This window comes from Podarcis gaigeae, assembly GCF_964106915.1.
Source record: "Podarcis gaigeae genome assembly, chromosome: 1".
NCBI lineage: Eukaryota > Metazoa > Chordata > Lepidosauria > Squamata > Lacertidae > Podarcis > Podarcis gaigeae.
This window is the reverse complement of record NC_139678.1, coordinates 3,752,773-3,772,077: the sequence shown is the minus strand read 5'-3', so window position 1 is coordinate 3,772,077 and position 19,305 is coordinate 3,752,773. Positions and strand designations below refer to the sequence as shown.

The 19,305-nt window shown below is 48.4% G+C and overlaps 1 protein-coding gene across 1 annotated transcript in view; it reads left to right on the top strand.

Annotated features, from left to right (window-relative positions):
- NIN (ninein) overlaps window positions 1–19,305 on the top strand; it is a 116,818-nt gene that overhangs the window by 74,066 nt on the left and 23,447 nt on the right. The window contains exons 12-21 of the mRNA XM_083753789.1: window positions 138–312; window positions 4,542–4,652; window positions 5,373–5,462; window positions 6,749–6,881; window positions 7,430–7,551; window positions 9,003–9,514; window positions 11,068–13,086; window positions 15,449–15,574; window positions 16,963–17,032; window positions 18,220–18,423. Coding sequence (XP_083609915.1) covers window positions 138–312; window positions 4,542–4,652; window positions 5,373–5,462; window positions 6,749–6,881; window positions 7,430–7,551; window positions 9,003–9,514; window positions 11,068–13,086; window positions 15,449–15,574; window positions 16,963–17,032; window positions 18,220–18,423 — 3,562 coding nt within the window. The remainder of the gene's footprint in view (window positions 1–137; window positions 313–4,541; window positions 4,653–5,372; window positions 5,463–6,748; window positions 6,882–7,429; window positions 7,552–9,002; window positions 9,515–11,067; window positions 13,087–15,448; window positions 15,575–16,962; window positions 17,033–18,219; window positions 18,424–19,305) is intronic.

Below are 19,305 nucleotides of genomic sequence, written 5' to 3'. Positions count from 1 at the left end.
GAGCTTGTATCCCGCTGCTCCCGAGGAGTCAAGTGACAATAAAGGAGATTCCAACTCAACTTCAGAAACCAGGCCGCTGGTCCCTGGTGAGCCCAAGGGCTTGATCCTGAGCAACCTCTCTCGATCTGTGTGTGCAGCAAGCTGGAAGAGGAGTACAAGGAGAGGGTGGCAGCGCTCAAGAGCGAGTTGCAGAGAGAGCGGGAGCAGATCCAGCAGCAGGCCAGCAAGCAGCAGGCCGACCTGGAGGAGGAGATGGCGAAGCTGAGGACAGAGGAGAACGACTTGCGGGACTGCCTGGCTCTGACCCTGAAGGTGAGCGGGGAGGGCGTCAGAGGAGAGGCTTTGCAGGAGACCATAGGCACCGACTCCATGGGGCCTGAGGGGGCCCGAGCCCCCTCAAAAATTTGTTTGGGGGGCTCTGCCCCCCCAATAATTTAAGAAAATTATTACCGTAAATTTCGCTCTATAACACGCAGATTTTTTCTCCTAAAAAGTAAGGGGAAATGTCTGTGCGTGTTATTGAGCGAATGTGTGGTCCCTGGAGCTGACTCGCCAGAGCGCAGGGGCAAAAATAGGCAAAAATAAGATCGGGTGGGCGGGCGGAGGGAAGGCGGAAGCTGCTGCTTTCCTGCATTCTGCCTCAGGGTCTTACTGCCCACCCGCTTCTGTTGCTGCGTTTGCTCAAACTCAACAAAGAGCAGGGAATCCCCTGCCCTCCTGGCAAGCAGAGGGTTAAGGAAAGGATCGAGTCCTTCTAATTCTTTCCTAGTCACACTGCGTGCAGGCTCCAGCCCACCACCTCCTCCTCTCTGTGCTCTAGGGACTCGCAGGCAGCCGAAAAACATGCAGGTGGGAGAGAGAGAGAGAGGGCTGGCTTGGGGGGGGGGACTTTTGCCTTCCTTTCCTCCCCCCCACCCCGTTAAACTCCTCCCCTGCATTCTTAGCCAGCGGCTTCTCCGCACACCCCTCTTGTGCTTCTTGTCCCTTCTGTGTTTTTCCTTCCCTCCCCATTTAAAACGTGGTGACAAAGCACGGATCCACATGGATCCTCAGGATTTTTGCATTGGGTCACCCCAAATTCACCATCAGATCACATTACATGTCCATGGCTACAGTCTGTACCAAAAAAATCACACACCCACTGTTGCCTGGGGCTGCAATGGTGCAAAAACGTGGTTACAAAACATGGATCCACAGGATCTTTGCACTGGGTCACCCCAAATTCACCATCAGATAACATAGCATGTCCATGGCTACATCTTGCACCAAAAAAATCACGCACCCACTGTTGCCTAGGGTCACAGTGGTGCAAAAACGTGGTTACAAAGCACGGATCCACATGGATCCTCAGGATCTTTGCATTGGGCTACTCCAAACTCACTGTCAGATATTAAAAATCTTTATAAAATAGAGAATTAAATACATACAGAATGTTAAATTTTCAGTTTTGAAATATTAGTACTAGTTTAGTACTGTATTTCTATATTACTATAGTACTGTATTAGTTATTTTCAAATACTTAAATATTTTTAGGGTGTAAGACCCAATTAAAGCCCGTTATTTACATACAGTATTACAGTATTTACATACAGTATTAGGCATACTGTATTAACTTTATTAACTGTATTAAAGCATTAACTTTGAGATATTATTTTTATTTAATGAACCCTCAGCCTTATTCAAAGTAAGCTTAAATTAGCTATTTCACTTATTAATCAAAGTGCTATTACTGTGCGACAGCAATATTTTATGTTTTATTCTTTTAATGATAGTTTAGGATTTATTTAAATATCATTTCAGTCTTTTCAGAGCTATATATTCACTGCTCTGTAATAGTCTATAAGCATAATTGTTACTGTAAATTAAATTAGCTTTTTACGAAAATACCGTGCGTGTTTATGTTTTGTTTCTTTTTTCAAAGCCAAAAAGTGTTTCAGGCTTGTCGAGTTTCCCGGAGTGTGGAGTTATAGAGAGTCGAGTTTTCGGGTTTAAAAAACTTTAAAACTCACTAATTTTCATCTAAAATTTAGAAAACTTCCTGGGGCAGGACCCCGGTATGGGCCCCCCCAATATTTTTTATAAGTCGGCGCCCCTGCAGGAGACACAGTGCCTGGCCAACCCACATTCCTCATTCTCAATAAAGCCAGTGGGTCCTCTGATCCAAGGGCTTTTTTTCAGCTGGGACTCGCCAGAACTCGGCACCTCTCAGGTGAACCCCTTTGCCATTCTAAGAGAAAGAGGGAGGCATTCACAGTGAGTTCCGGCATATCTCTCTCTCTCTCTCTCTCTCTATATATATATAGAAAAAAAGCACTGACTATGCCACTCATGCATAGGGACGCAGGTGGCGCTGTGGGTTAAACCACAGAGCCTTGGACTTGCTGATCAGAAGGTCGGCAGTTCGAATCCCCGTGATGGGGTGAGCTCCCGTTATTCGATCCCAGCTCCTGCCAACCTAGCAGTTCGAAAGCACGTCAAAGTGCAAGTAGATCATAGCTGTCAACCTTCCCTTTTTTTGCGGGAAATTCCCTTATTTCAGCACCGTTTCCCACTGCTATCCCGGATTGTTAGATATCCCATAGACTGTCTCCAGGACAGGTGAGGCTGCTGATCCCTTATTTTCAAATCTGAAAGTTGACAGCTATGAAGTAGATAAATAGGTACCACTCCAGCAGGAAGGTAAACAGCGTTTCCATGTGCTGCTCTGGTTCACCAGAGGCGGCTTAGTCATGCTGGTCACATGACCCAGAAGCTGTACGCCGGCTCCCTTGGCCAATAAAGCGAGATGAGCGCCGCAACCCCAGAGTCGGCCACAACTGGACCTAATGGTCAGGGGTCCCTTTACCCTTTACCTTTTATGCCACTCACGTGCTTTTTTGCCTCTGCATTTATAACCAAGAAGCTGCAAACCTACTCCCAAGATGCTGGTTAAAAGTACCATATTTTTTGCTCCATAAGATGCACTTTTTTCCTCCTAAAAAGTAAGGGGAAATGTGTGTGCATCTTATGGAGTGAATGCAGGCTGTGCAACTATCCCAGAAGCCAGCACAGCAAGAGCAAGAGCTGTGCAGCGCTTCTGGGTCGCTGGCTTCCCAGCGAAGCAGGAGGAGGGACAGAAAGGAGCCCTTAAGGAGGCCCTTCCGTCCCTCATCCTGCTTCGCTGGGAAGCCAGCAACCCAGAAACGCTGCGCAGCTCTTGCTGTGCTGGCTTCAGCGAAAGCTGCACAGCCTACTCTGGCTTTTCAGGGAGGTGGGAGAAGAGACGGAGGGCAGCTCATCAGTCCTCATCAAAATAAGCTGCGTCTTATTTTGGCTGATTCCTTGGTCCTGAATGGGGTAACTGTGTCCCTGAAGGACCAGGTGTGCAGCCTGGGAGTCATTTTGGACTCACAGCTGTCCATGGAGGCGCAGGTCAATTCTGTGTCCAAGGCAGCTGTTACCAGCTCCATCTGGTACACAGAATGAGACCCTCCCTGCCCGCGGACTGTCTCACCAGAGTGGTGCATGCTCTGGTTATCTCCCGCTTGTTGGACTACTGCAATGCGCACTACATGGGGCTACCTTTGAAGGTGACCCAGAAACTGCAACTAATCCGGAATGCGGCAGCTAGACTGGTGACTGGGAGTGACTGCTGAGACCATATAACACCAGTCCTGAGAGATCTGCATTGGCTCCCAGTACATTTTTGAGCACAATTCAAAGTGTTGGTGTTGACCTTTAAAGCCCTAAATGGCCTTGGCCCAGTATACCTGAAGGAGCGTCTCCACCCCCATCATTCTGCTTGGACACTGAGGTCCAGCGCCGAGGGCCTTCTGGCAGTTTCCTCGCTGCGAGAAGTGAGGTTACAGGGAACCAGACAGAGGGCCTTCTCGGTAGTGGAATGCCCTCCCACCAGATGTGAAGGAAATAAGCAGCTATCCTATCTTTAAAAGACATCTGAAGGCAGCCCTGTTTAGGGAAGTTTTTAATATTTAATGCTGTATTGTTTTTAACACTCGATTGGGAGCCGCCCAGAGTGGCTGGGGAAACTCACCCAGATGGGCAGGGTATAAATAATAAATAATATTATTTTATTTTATTTATTTATTTATTTATTTATTTATTTATTTATTTATTTATTTTCCCGCCTTTTTTCTCTCCAAGGAGCTCACACAGTTCTTACACCCTCCTCATTTTAATCCCCACAACTACCTCGCAAGGTAGGTTAGGTTGAGAGGCAGCTGCTAGTCCCCAAGCTCACCCAGTGAGCTCTCCTTGATTTGATTGATTGATTGATTGATTGATTGATAAACTGCTTACTACCAATATAGCTTTCTAGGTAGTTTACAGGAATAAAAACCAGTTTCGCAAAAAAAAAAGAACTATAAATGCCAATAATTAAAACCCGCAATAAAATAATACCATTTTAAAAGGGCACAGTCATTGAATCAGGCGCTTTGGGGTTGGTTGTCTTCACCACATATCTAGAAAACCTTCCCTGTTCTGTTTACCGTTTTGCAATATGGCTCCTGACCTCTTTATTTCCTTTGGCTTTTCCTTAGGAGAACAGCCGCTTGGAGAATGAACTCCAGGAAACCGGAGAAAAGCTGTTGAAATGCGAGGGCACCATCAGCAAATTGCAGAAGAACTGGGAGAATGTCCTAGCGGAGAAGGTAGGCTGGGCTTTGCCGACCCAACGGGGCACTGGCCCGAAAAGGTTTGGGGAGCACTGTTATGGAGGAAGAGGGTGGCGACAAAGTGTTCTTTGGCTCTAGGTTTTTTTATTATTGATTTTAACATATAAATTATTAAATGTAGCACAAAACTTATCACTTATACAATCATTTTGGACTTCCATCAGCACCTCTGATGATCCACCGTTTTAACCGCTTCTTATGCATTTCTTAACTTTATATTGCCTTTACATCTCTTAACAAATCATCCCTCCCCCTTCTCCATTTTTGCAATACTTCCAATAATACTCCTCACTAAACTTCTTGCAAACCTACAAACGTCGTCTGATCTTCACAAATACTTTTCAAGTAGTCCGTAAATTTACTCCAGTCTTCCATGAATTTCTGGTCCCACCAGTTTCGAATCCTTCCTGTTAGTTTATCTAATTCTGCATAGTCCATTAACTTCATTCTCCATTCTTCAATCGTCGGTAACACTTCTTGCTTCCATTTTGGGGCCAGTAATATTCTTGCTGCTGTTATTGCGTATAAAAAGACCTTACATTCCTTTCTATTTATATCACTCCCCACAATGCCCAGTAAAAATGCTTCTGGTTTCTTTATGAATGTATATTTCAGCATTTTTTTCATCTCATTATATATCATCTCCCAGAAGTGTTTCACCTTTTTACATTCCCCCCACTTGTTCTTTGGCTCTAGTATGGGGATCTCGATCCTGGCAGCGCAGAGTTCTTCCTCCAGGAGGAGCGGCTGATGCAGATGAAGACTACGTACGAACGACAGTGCAGGGTACGTGAAGGAGGTCTGGCCCAGGGGGTCCATTGTTAACATGCAGAGGGCCGAGCGGCCAGCTGGTAAGCCCAGCTCAGACGTCTCTTTCCAGTATGTTTCCAAGCACAATTCAAAGTGTTGCTGCTGACCTTTAAAGCCCTAAACGGCCCAGTATACCTGAAGGAGCGTCTCCACCCCCATCGTTCAGCCCGGACACTGAGGTCCAGCTCCAAGGGCTTTCTGGCGGTTCCCTCATTGTGAGAAGTGAGGTTACAGGGAACTAGACAGGAGGGCCTTCTTGGTAGTGGCACCCACCCTGTGGAACGCCCTCCCTTCAGATGTGAAGAAAATAAGCAGCTATCTTCTTTTTAAAAGACATCTGAAGGCAGCCCTGTTTATGGAAGTTTTTAATATTTAATTGCTGTATTGTTTTTAACACTCGATTGGAAGCCAACCGGAGTGGCTGGGGAAACCCAGCCAGATGGGCAGGGTATAAATTATTATTATTATTATTATTATTATTATTATTATTATTATTATTAGCCCGTGCTCCAACGTAAATCAGCAACCCGGACTTTAAAAGCCAGGGCATGCAATTAGCAGAGTGTGGTTCGCACACAGAAGTAGGCGTGAGGCGTAAGTCATGCTACAGTTAAAGGTAAAGGGACCCCTGACTATTAGGTCCAGTCATGACCGACTCTAGGGTTGCGATGCTCATCTCGCTTTATTGGCCGAGGGAGCCGGCGTACAGCTTCCAGGTCATGTGGCCAGCATGACTAAACCGCTTCTGGCAGACCAGAACAGCTCACGGAAACGCCATTTACCTTCCTGCCTATTTATCTACTTGCAGTTTGACATGCTTTCGAACTGCTAGGTTGGCAGGAACAGGGACTGAGCAACGGGAGCTCACCTCCTTGCAGGGATTCGAACTGCCGACCTTCTGATCGGCAAGTCCTAGGCTCTGTGGTTTAACCCACAGCGCCACCTGCATCCCAGTTACAGATTTATTAAACATAAATCAGAACAAAGAAACATGTCGTCTCTCTCTCATGTCGTCTCGGAGAGAACAGTGAAAGCAAACGCTATACACAAACGGAAGTTCCCAGCAAGCTGTGCTGGAATGTAAACAGACAGGTGACACACAACAATCTCGTGTCTGTTCCTTAAGGCGGAACGGAATTCTCAACATCCTTAAGTCTGGCCCAGAGGGGGTACATAAGTACTAAGAGATGGCCATTGAAGTCCTGTGTTTGTGTGCCCTGAGTTTGGCTGTAGCGCCGCAAAGTCTGTTCTTCTGTGCCCAGGAACTCCAAGACCAAATCGACGAGCTTCAGTCTCAGCTGGAAGAGTACCAGGGTCAAGGCAGGGTCGCCCGGACTCCTCTGAAAGCCTCTCTCTACGAGGAGCTGGACGATGGCGGGACTGAGGCCGCTCAAGGTAAAACGATGATCAGCTCCAGCGAGTGTTTGTGGGTAGAGGGGGGGGGCTTGATTTAACTGCCCTCAGGGGCCTCGGAGCCGTTATTCCGTAGACGTTCGCAGATGTTCCTTAGATATTCTGAATATTGAATGGTGTGTAAATGCCAGAGATAATCGAGAGCCAGCAAAATAGAAGCCTTGCTAGGAGGGAGAGTAATAAAGTTTGGCTCAGGTTGAGAGGATGCATAGCCCAATCAGAACATAGCTGTCAACTTACAGATTTGAAAATAAGGGACCAGCAGCAGTGTTGACAGCTATGGATCAGAAGCAAGAGAAGAGCTTCCCATGGGAGCCACGATGTGGCAAAGGGTCGTAGATGAGTTTTGGAGCATTCATTTTGAATGCAGTTCCCAGGTTTGATCCAAGCAACTCCAGATGGGGCTGGGAATAGATTCTGCAAAAATGGAAAGCTGCTAGAAGTGAACTAGCGGCCTGTCCCCTTTAAAGGCAAACGTTGCGTAGGAAACTAAGAAGGCCTGCATTTCTCTTGCTGATTTTGCATTTTAGCGCCCGGTTCTGAAGACTGCAACCCACTAAATATGAGCATAGAAGCCGAAATGGCTATCGAGCAATTGAAAGATCAGCACCAACAGGACCTCTGCAGCTTGCAAGAGGAGCTTCAGAACAGGGTAAGCTGACCTCTTCCCCCGCCCCCCCCCCCCATTTGAAGAGCAGGGTCTCCATCAAAGGCCTTCACCGTGTTTGCTCAGGACACTTCTGAGGGGGTTGGTCCGAGTTCATTGTGGTGGTGGAACCCTCGGCTCCCAGCCCTGGAGTGCTGTTTATAGCTGTTATGTACTGAAGTTCTCACCCTGGGCCAGCAGGGGGATACTGTAGATAATTATGCAAATGAAGGATCGAAAGTGACATTCAGTGATTGGATAGTTTTAGAAAGTTGCTACAGTAACGTTGTACTGGAGCTCTATATAAGCAGGCTGGCTGAACCCTTCAGTTCAGTTCTGTTCTGGCCTCTGAATAAACAAGAGCTGTTTGAAGAATCGCTGTGTCTTCTGATATGTTCACCCACAACTTAATACTAGGCATCCCGCTTCCACTTTCATTCTGCTGCCTGTCACAATTTGTACAAAGCCTCTTTTTAATTGTCTGTTAACATGAAAACACGTGCGCCAGAACTACAAACAGTATTCCAGACTTCCCTCCAGATGAGATCTTTATTGAGCAGCCAACCTGATTTTCTTGCCCAAAGCTGGCCTGGAAATTTAATTTATCTCCTGATTTTATTGAGCAAATCCTTCTGATTTGCTTGCAGGTTAGTTAAGTGACAATTGAGCAGGCATTTTATTATATCCCTTTGGCTCAATTGAGCCTAACGACTCCCCTCCCTCCCGCCTACCGGTTTACAAAATTAAATTTTGCATCTTTGCATTTCATTTCCTTTCCTATACTTGTTACATCATAACCTAACGTATTAAATTTCTCGTCCTGAATAGGTAGCAATTTCATCTTACAGGTCTTCAGATCACCCTGCTAATGATGTTAATTGCTTACAGTTGTCTTTCAAATATAATATAAATTAATTAATAAATTAATTCAAGTCTTTTTGGAACACTTGATCTTGCTGGTTCCAAATTCTTCCCGTCAGTTTCGCCAGTTCTGCAAAGTCCATCATCTTCATCTGCCACTCTTCTTTCGTTGGTACTTCATATTGTTTCCATTTTTGGACTAAGAAAATTCTTGCTGCAGTCATTGCATATAAGAACAATTTTTTATCTTGTCTCGGTAACTCTTTACCCACTATACCCTGTAAAAAAGCTTCTGTTTTTTTTTTTTATAAAAGTGTTTTTAAACATCTTTTACTCATTATATATCATTTCCCAGGAAGCTTTTACTTCTTTAAAAAAATTTCTTTTACTCATTATATATCATTTCCCAGGAAGCCTTTAGCTCTTTAAAAAAAATTATTTTACTCATTATATTTCATTTCCCAGAAAGCTTTTACCTCTTTGCATGTCCACCACATATGATGAAAAGTACCCTCCTTTTCTTTCAATTTCCAACATTCATTTTTTGATTACGCTTTTTTCTCTCTCTTCCTCCCTCCCTTCCTCCCTTCCTCCAGCTGTGCCATTATCAGAAACAGCTGGAGGAGAGCAAGACTCGCTGCGGCAAAGAGCAAGAGATCCTCCAGCAACATCACGCCCAGGAAAGGCAAGCCTTGGAAGAGCAGGTTGACCGGCTGCAAGCCCAGGTGTCTGAGCTCCAGGAGGAGCTGGAGAGGCTCAGGCAAGAGTGGCAGGAGGCTGAGTCACAGCAGAAGGTGGAGACTGGCAGCCTGCAGGCATCCCTGGAGGAGAAGGCCAGCCTGGTGGACCAGCTGAAACTCCAGCACCAGGAGGAGCTGCAGGCGGCCCGCGAGGGTTTCGGCCGCGAGCGAGAAGAGCTGGTCCAGGCCAGGGTCCGGCTGGAAGAGAAAATGAGAGCCATGGCACAGACCGTCCAGGAAGAGAAAGCAGAGATGGAGGGCTGTTTCCACGAGCAGCTGCGGAGGCTGGAGGAGAAGCTAGTCGTGGAGAAGGAGGCGCTGCAGCAAGAGCGGGCGCGGAAGTATCTGGAGGAGCTCGAGGAGGAAAGGTGAGGGGGCTGCGTTAGGGCTCTCGTATCTACGGGACCGCCTCTCCTGGTCTGCCTCGCAGAGGACCTTAACCATGAATAACCATAGTTTAGAGGTCCCGGGCCCTAAGGAAGTCAGACTAGCCTCCACCAGGGCCTTCTCAGTGATGGCTCCGACCTGGTGGAATGCTCTGTCCCATGAGGCTAGGACCCTGCAGGATTTAACCCCCTTCCGCAGGGCCTTTAAGACAGAGCTATTCCGCCTGGCTTTTAATTTGAATTCAGCCTGATCTTTTATTTCCCTTTCCTTCCCTCCCCTTTTATGAAGATCACCCGCTCTGAGACCCCACAGCTCATTATCCCCTGGCCTCCTCACTGGCCCAAGTAGGACCAATTCAGCCAGTTAGCCCTGGAGATTATCTAATGCTTATTACCCCTAAATTGATTTCTGAATTTTGAATTTTATTGTTATTCATGTTTTTATACTGTATTTTATGCTGCTTTTATAATTAAGTGTTTTAAATTTAGCCCGGTTTTTGAACCGGGAAGGGTGAGGTATAAATAAATTATTATTATTATTATTATTATTATTATTATTATTATTATTATTATTAATTTATCATGTGTTCTGCAGCAGCTGCCTGTCCCCCAAGGCTGGCCCAGGGCGGCAAGCTAACACAGGAACATAAGAAGATCCTGCTGGATCAGGCCAGTGGCCTCATCTGGTCCAACATCCCGTGAGCAACCAGAAACCAGCAAGCAGCACCCAAGAACAGGAACAGCTCTCCCTTCCTGTAGTTTTGAGCAACCGAGATTCAGAAGCATGGCAGAGCATGGCCATCCTGGCTAGTAGCCATCGATAGCCCTCTCCTCCATGAATTTGTCCAGTTTTTTTTCTAAAGCCATCTAGGTCGTTGGCCATCCTGTGGCCTCCTGTGGCAGTGAGTTCCATAGTTTAACTCTGCACTGTTTGAAGAAGTTGAACTATGGAACTCACGGCTGAAGGCCACCAACCTCTTAAATGGCTTTAGAAGAGGGCTAGAGAAATTCATTGATGACAAGGCCATCAGTGGCCACCAGCCATGTTGGCTCTGCTCTCTGCCTCCACAGCTGGAGCCAGCGATGCTTCTGAATTCCAGTTGTTGAAACCACAGGAGGGGAGAGTGTTCAAATGCTCCTTGTGGGTTTCCCACGAGCTTCTAGTTGGCCACTGTGAGAACAGGATGCTGGACTAGATGGGTTGCTTGCATGACCCAGCAGACTTTTCTTGCAATCTTAAGTTAAATTGCCTCCACTATATTGGACTAAGCTGTAAACAAGTCCCCGTCTTGTTACGTTCTTGGTCTTCAGATGTTGTGGGGTGGATTTAAGAGGAGGCGGGAGGAACAATATTTGAAAGGAGAGAGGATTAAAAATGAAGATCCGAGATAAATAAACTGCATTTGGACCTTCGTTGAGACTCCATCTTGGCCTGTGGTCTTCAAAGGCTGAGGCCTAGGGCAGTCATTGCTCTGCCGCCACCTGTCCCTCGCTTGGCAGAGGCTTCAGTAATGTGTTGTGTTGACCACATCCAGGGCAAAAATGGAAAATGAATTTAACGGAAGAGTTTCTCAGATGGAGGAGCAGTTTGCCGCGGACCGACAGGCGCTGGTGAGCAAGTATGGGGAGGCCCTGAAAGGCCTTGAGGAGCGCTACCAGCAGGAGTTGCGCGAGGCCTCTGAGGAGAAATCCCAGTGGGAGTTTGAGAAGGATGAAATCGCCCAGGAAGACGCCGAGACCCAGGAGAGGTGGAAGGAAATGCTGGCGAAGGAGAAAGATGCTTTGTTGGCCCTCGCGGAAGAGAAGCAGCTTCTGGAGAAGCATTTTGAGGAGTGTGTGAGCTCTCTGGTCCTGGAGAAGGAGCAGTTGCAGAAGCAGCTGGAGGATGTGACAAAGAGGGAGCACGAGCTCCACCGGGGACTCCTGCAAAGCCAAGAGGTCCACCAGCAGGAGTTCCAGAAGAGAGGAGACGAAGGAGAAATGTCCAGAGCTGAGGAAGATCAGGAGTTGCTCCTCCAAAAGCTCAAGAGGCAGGAGGCTGAATTCAAGGAGGAGAAAGGCAAGCTGACCTCGAGGCTCGCCACCGTGGAACGCCTGAAACAGGAGGCGCTCAGCAGAGCGGCTGAAGAGAAGGAGGAGTTGAGGGCCAAAGTCTTGACTCTTGAAGGCAACATTGAAGAGCTCCAGCAGGAGCTGCAACGTCTGTCCAAACTGCAAAGAAATTTAGCTTTTTTGAACAGAGAAACAGACACGCAGAGGGGAGATTTCCCAGGGCCAGCGAAGCCCCAGGAGCCAAGAGAACTGACGGACTTTCTTTCAGACCAGAGAAAGGACCAAGTACCCGCAGCAGAAGATGGCTCAGCAACTGTCTCCACAGAGAGGAAGCTGCTGAGAAGCCTAGCTCGCTCTCCTAGTTTTATCACACTGGTTCCAGAATCGCTGGGGGACTCGCGGTTGCTGAATGTAAGGGACCAAGACGATGCTGAAGTAAAAACAGACGATGGCGTCGGAGAGTCAGGCAGCCTGGCGATGGAAATTGAAGAGACGATACTGGAAGGACCCATGGAGACGACCCTTGTCTTGGAGAAGGCCTATGAGGAGATCTGGGTGGAGAACGATACTCTAAAGCGCCAGCAGCACCAGCTTCGAGAGCGAATCAGCCTCCTGGAGGCCGAATGTGACCAGGCCACTCTGGACCGGCAAGACATGGCATCCCAGGTGGAGAAGGAGCTGGAAGAGATCCTCAAGACCATCCCCCTGCCGAACACCTTGCCCTGCGGAAGCGAGGAGCGCGGGGAAGGTCTCCGCCGGGGACAAGCCAGTGTCGCAAAACTGCACCCAGATTGCATCGGAGGGAACAAAAGGCCCTTGGCTGGAGCCCCAGAGGTTGAACTCCAAGCTGTGGAGATAGCAGACCACAGAGGAGCAATTGGGACTGAGAAGGCAGAGCTGGAAAACCAGGCGCCAGAGCTTTGGGGTGCAGCCGCCGAGAGAGACGTGAGCTCCAGGGGGCAGAACAAAGATTTTCCCGCGCTGGAAGAACTTGAGCTGCAGAACCAGGCCTTGAAAGCTGAGGTGGGCAAGTTGCTTGAGCAGAACGCCAGGCTGGAAGACCGCTTGCCCCAGCTGCTGCGTCTTCAGAGCAGGCTGGAGGAGAGCGACCGAGAGAGTCTCGCGCTGGCGCAGGAGAAGGTGCGGCTGCAGGAGAGGGTGGTGGAGCTGGAAGAGGCCCACGGCCAGATGTCCACGGAGAACGCCGAGCTACTGAATGCCAACCTGGTCCTACAGAGCCGGCTGGGCAAGATGGAAGCCTTTGTGGCCACCCTGAAGACCCCGAAATCAGGGCAGCGCCACGGCTGGGGCGAGAATGGAGCCCGGGACGCGGAGACAGAGGCGAAGGGGCTCCTTGAGCTGAACAGGAAGCTCAAGGAAAAGGTGGCGGCCTTGCTGAAGCAGAAGGGGAGCCACGCTCAGGAGAGGGAGGACTTGAACGCGGCGCTCTGGGGCTTGCGGAACACCTGCGGCGAGCAGCGGCAGGAGCTGGAGTTCATGAGGTAACCGGGGATCCCGGCCCCCCTCTGCTTTCTGAAACTAACCACCTCTCGCCTCCCTGATTCACCGCCTCCTTGCTGCTTCCACTGACTTCTCTGGGCTTCTTGTATTAACCAGTAGATTAACTTTGGCTTAGAAGACCTTGTGTGCCTCCTGGGATTCTAACAGAAACCAATCACTTCTAATGCAGCTTTGAAAAGTGTGTGCATGTGTGTTTTAATGCATATGTCAAGTGGTACAGCCCGGAGTGTGGTTTACTTCTTTCACCCATCAAAGGCTGCTCAAATTTTCCTGATGTCGATATCTGAGTCCCACTTAGTCTGATGCTTCTGTATTGTGCCTCTCTGAACACCGTACCTCTTTCCTGTCCTCTTCTTTTGGCTCGTTATCTCTTTTTAACGTGCCTTAATTGCAGTTGGTGGAAGAATGGCATTTGTCTTATTTTTACCCAATGAGAGCTCACACATCTAAATGCCAGTTACACTTAATGGATGAGTGAATGGCTCAAGGCTAGATCTATGGGGTTTCTTGTTTCTTCCCTAGGGAAAAGCCTGAGCTTGTTGAGGTTTCTTCAAAAGGAAAAGGAAAGTCCACAATGGCATGCAGGCCTCGTTGGAAAGATGTCCTGACCACCATTGCTGATCTTCTCCTGCAATCTGCAGCCGCAGGAGCAAAGACTCTTTTTAAAAAATCATTTTTATTGATTTTCCAGTAAAAACAGCCAATCATCATGTCCGCATCATAATCCAATCCAATTAAAAACAATAAACTAAAATTTAAAAAGCGACCAAATTGTAATCCAAATTGTAATTATTATTTTTTCTGGGCTCCCCTCTGAAGCATATCTCCAAATCTTCGTTCCTGCCTCTTCTCATTGTTTTCATATTTCCCACCTTCTGATCTTCACTTTAAAGTTCTCCGTCCCTGGCTATGCAATTCTCAGTCATGTCAAAAATCATATATCCTTTCATCCATCGAATACAGCTTTATTTGTAAATATATATTTTTTCAGCTGTCTTTTTTCCAGCGTAGCTTTTCCTGACTTCATTCCAATCTTCCAATCTGGGCTGTTGTCCAAGTTTATCCTTTGAAGTTTAGCGACACAGCAACTCCCAAGTTGTTAAATCACTCCAATCTGGGCTGTAGGGGCAAAGACTCTTAGTCCAGATAAGACAGGGGAGACTTGTCAGTTCAAGGTCCACATGCCCTTGTGGGCAACCCTCCCAGCGGGTGGGAACAGAGGCAAAAGGGGGGGGGAGCACATGGCTGTGAGTCTTAGCCTTGCACCAGGGTTGCAATCCAGCCATGCAACAGTCATAGAATCGTACAATTGTAGCATTGGAAAGGACCTTGAGGAACATCAAGTCCTGTGTTTCCCAAACTTGGGTCTCCAGCATGTTTGGGACTACAATTCCCACCATCCCTGACCACTGGTTTTGCTAGCTATGGATGCTGGGAGTTGTAGTCCCAGAAAGGCTGGAGACCCAACTTTGGGGGACCCTGATCTAGTCCAATGCCCTGCAATGCAGGAATATGCAGCTGTCCCACACGGGGATCGAACCTGCAGCCTTGGAATTATCGGCACCATGCTTTATCCAACTGAGCTAGTCAGAGGTTTCTTCGCATTCACACACACCGCATTATCTCAGTCTGATGACACAGTCCAGCCAGGCGAGAGCAGTTGAGGAGGATACAGCTTGGGGTGACGAGGAACACTACCTGGGGACAGTCCCTGGGGCTGGATAGGACAATAGAGAGACACTTACCGTATTTTTCGCTCTATAAGACGCACCTAGCTTTAGAGGGGGAGAACAAGAAAAAAAATATTCTCTCCCTCTCTGCGCCAGCGCCCCTTCAGTGAAGCGGCAGCAGAAACGGAGTCCCTTCCATTTCTCCTCCCACTTCGCTGAAGGGGCGCTGCGCAGAGAGGGAAAGCTGCACAGCGCCTCTCCAGCGAAGCGAAGCCAGAAGAGCAAGAGGGATTGGTGCGCACTGATTCCTCTTGCTCTCCTGGCTTCAGCGAAAGCAACGCGAAGCCTCTGGAGCGCAGCCGGAGCGCTCCCACTGCGCTCCAGAGGCTTCGCGTTGCTTTCGCTGAAGCCATGGAGCCTGCATTCACTCCATAAGACACACACACATTTCCCCTTACTTTTTAGGAGGGGGAAAGTGTGTCTTATAGAGAGAAAAATGTGGTAATTTTCTGTGGAAGGTACTCAGTTTCCTTGCTTAAGGCAAGTCAATCAGTCAAGAATTCCCCCAATGCAGTTAGGAAAATGCTGGGATGATGCTATAAGCAATGCACACTCCAGCACACAAATCCAGGCCAGAGCAACTCACAGGAGCTTCTCTATTTTTGCATCCCAGGTGTGAGATGGATCGCCTCCGAGAGGAAAATGCTCTTTTGCGGAACAAAATCGCCTTTATGAACGAGGAAGGCAGCATTTGTGACCTGCGCTTGAGGGAGCTTAACGGGTCTCGAGAAGAACTCTGGTAAGTCTCTCCAAACTGGAAGCGAGGAACCGGCAGTAAGGGAGGCCACCTGCGGCCCCCAGCTTAATTTTGTGGGGGGTGGCGGGGTAAAGGGGAGGTGGCAGATGGCGAGAAGAGGGTGGCCCCGTGGTTTGGGCTCTGGCCCCGCCTCCCGCTTGTTCTGGCCCCACCCACCGCCCACATCCAGCCCCAAAGGAGGGCAGCCCTGAGAGGAGAAAAGTGACCAGGAAATGGAAGAATGGACTCTGAACCTGAACAGGTGAAGCTTGTTATTTGTCTTTGGTCTTGTTTAGATGGGTTAAACATCTTGTCGCGGGACGCATCTTGCTGAGGGACGTGGGTGGTGCTGTGGGTTAAACCACAGAGCTTAGGACTTGCCGATCGGAAAGTCAGCGGTTCGAATCCCCGTGACGGGGTGAGCTCCTGTTGCTCGGTCCCTGCTCCTGCCAACCTAGCAGTTCGAAACCACGTCAAAGTGCAAGTAGATCCATAGCTACCGCTCCAACGGGAAGGTAAACGGTGTTTCCGTGCGCTGCTCTGGATTGCCAGAAGCGGCTTAGTCCTGCTGGCCACATGACCCGGAAGCTGTACGCCGGCTCCTTCAGCCAATAAAGCGAGATGAGTGCCACAACCCCAGAGTCAGCCACGACTGGACCTAATACCTTTACCTTTACCTTACATCTTGTCCAATAAATTCCAAAGTGTTGATGGCCTCAGCCAGGGTTCAACAAACTTACCGCGTTTCGGGCCAGTGTCTCCAGTGCCGATCGCCCAGACAGCAGGGGAGTGCGTGCCCATACACGTGCGCACACACTATTTCAGGCACACTTCCGGGTCGGAGGAGTTAAGTTGTGGGTGAACATATCAGACGACACAGCGATTCTTCAGACAGCCCTTGTTTATTCACAGGCCAGAACAGAACTGAACTGAACTGAAGGGTTCAGCCAGCCTGCTTATATAGAGCTCCAGTACAACGTTACTGTAGCAACTTTCTAAAACTATCCAATCACTGAACCTCACTTTCGATCCCCTATTTGCATATGTGGACCTGAGTGAAAACTATCTACAGTATCCCCCTGCTGGCCCAGGGTGAGAACTTCAGTACATAACATGAGGAGCACCAGAAATAGCTTCTGCTCATGTGCACAAGCCTTCTCGGACCCGGATGTGCTCTTGAAATAATGCTTGCGCATGCGCAAATAACACTTGTGCATGCGCACAAGCTATTTCCGGTGCTGCTATGAGATGCTCCTGCTGTTTTCACTGTTATTCATGCTCCCACCCAAGGTGAATTTGCGCTCCTGCTCCCTTGCACACGCATGCATGCTTATTTAAGGCAAATGACGATATTTCTGCATATTAAGGAATAACATTTCTGTTCACCTCAGGCAGCAAATGGAGTCTGTGCAGAAAGAAAAAGTTGTGGTGCAAAAAATGGCCGAGAACCTGAAAAAGCAGGTAAGCCCTTAGCTGAGTCTTCATTTTGTATCTTTGGAAGGAGACACTATAAATCAGTGGTGCCCAAAGAGGGTGGTTCCACCCCCCACCCACCCCTGGGGGGACACGCCAAAAACCAAAGGGGCGGCAAAGGAGCACTGGAGGTCTTGATGACCATCAGACTATTGCTGTGTCAACTTCATCGAGTTTGTTGAAACAGATAGAGGTTGAATCCTGACAAGACAGAAGTACTGTTTTGGGGGAACAGGAAGCGGAAAGGTATGGCGGACTCCCTGGTCCTGAATGGGGTCACTGTGCCCCTGAAGGACCAGGTGCACAGCCTGGGAGTCATTTTGGACTCACAGCTGTCCATGGAGGCACAGGTTAATTCTGTGTCCAGGGCAGCTGTCTACCAGCTCCATCTGGTACGCAGGATGAGACCCTCCCTGCCCAGAGACTGTCTGGCCAGAGTGGTGCATGCTCTAGTTATCTCCCGCTTGGACTACTGCAATGCACTCTACGTGGGGCTACCTTTGAAGGTGACCCGGAAACTGCAATTAATCCAGAATGCGACAGCTAGACTGGTGACTGGGAGCGGCTGCCGAGACCACATAACACTGGTCTGGAAAGACCTCCATTGGCTCCCAGTACGTTTCTGAGCACAATTCAAAGTGTTGGTGCTGACCTTGAAAGCCCTAAATGGCCTCGGTCCAGTATACCTGGAGGAGCGTCTCCACCCCCATCGTTCTGCCCGGACAGTGAGTTCCAGTGCCAAGGGCCTTCTGACGGTTCCCTCACTGCAAGAAGCCAAGTTACAGGGAACCAGGCAGAGGGCCTTCTCAGTAGTGGCACCCACCCAGTAGAACGCCCTCCCACCAGATGTCAAAGAGAAAAACAATTCCCAGACTTTTAGAAGACATCTGAAGGCAGCCCTGTTTAGGGAAGCTTTTAATGTTTAATAGGTTATTGTATTTTGGTGTTCTGTTGGAAGCCACCCAGAGTTGCTGGGGAAACCCAGCCAGATGGGCGGGGTATAAATAATAACTTATTATTATTGTTGTTGTTGTTGTTGTTGTTGTTACTGGTTTGGATTTGATTAAGTATCTTCCTTAGTGAGTCATGCAAACAGCTGTTGTGTGTGATTTTTTTTTATGGAGTAGGGTTTCCTTGATGTTGATTTCTTTCCTGGGCTCTTGTTTTCTGATCAGGCCTCTGAACTGAAAGCCCGGAATCAGCAGCTGGAGTTTGAGAACGCAGAGCTTGACCGAAAAACGTCTCCCCAGCAGGTGGATGCTCAAGATCTTAACCAACGGCTGCGCAAGGTCCTTCGGCAGAAAGAGGCGGAGAAGGGTGTGCCGGAGGAGAGGGAAGGCTCCTGGCTCCGGGAGGAACTGGAAAACTGGAAGATCCAGGTATTTTGGTGATTTATAATGAGGTCCTGTCAGAGAAAAAAGCAAAGCAACCTTGTAGAGCTATTGCTTGTGAAGCACTCATTTGTAAATTTTATTATTCTGTTCCTTCTTGGTAATCCTGTGGGTAATTTCAGCCAGGGATTTGATCTTCTAGACCTTTTTCTGCATTCTCTATGGGATGTCGATGGCTGTTTGAGGAATCTCCTTTTTAGGAGCGATCCAGGGGAGCAGCAACTTTTAACAGTGGATCAGTAGGAGAAGTGAAGGCAGCGAGTTCATCTTCTCTCTCCCTCTGTGTTTTGCTTCAGAGTATTTGAAACCCTGAAGTCGATAGGCTGCTACTTATTATTATTTTTTTATTATTATTAGTTATTAAACCTGTATATCGCCCTTCGTCTGTGGATCTCAGGGTGGTTGGTTAACAGTTGTCAAAAGGTTTATCACACCTATCAGCCAATCACCCATTCCCACCACCCTTCTGAGTAATACCCCTCCCCACCCTCTCACTATATACAGTGGTGCCTCGCAAGATGAAAAGAATCCGTTCCGCGAGTCTCTTCATCTTGCGGGTTTTTTGTCTTGCGAAGCAAGCCCATTAGCGGCTTAGCGGATTAGCGCTATTAGCAGCTTAGTGGGCTTAGCGGATCAGCTGTTAAGCGGCTTAGCGGATCAGCTGTTAAGCGGCTTAGTGGATCAGCTGTTAAACCGCTTAGCGGATCAGCTGATAAGCGGCTTAGCAGCTTGGGAAAAGGGGGGGGAGGAATAAAACCCGCAGGAACTCGCAAGACATTTTCGTCTTGTGAAGCAAGCCCATAGGAAATTCGTTTTGCGAAGCGCCTCCAAAACAGAAAACCCTTTCGTCTAGCGGGTTTTCCGTCTTGC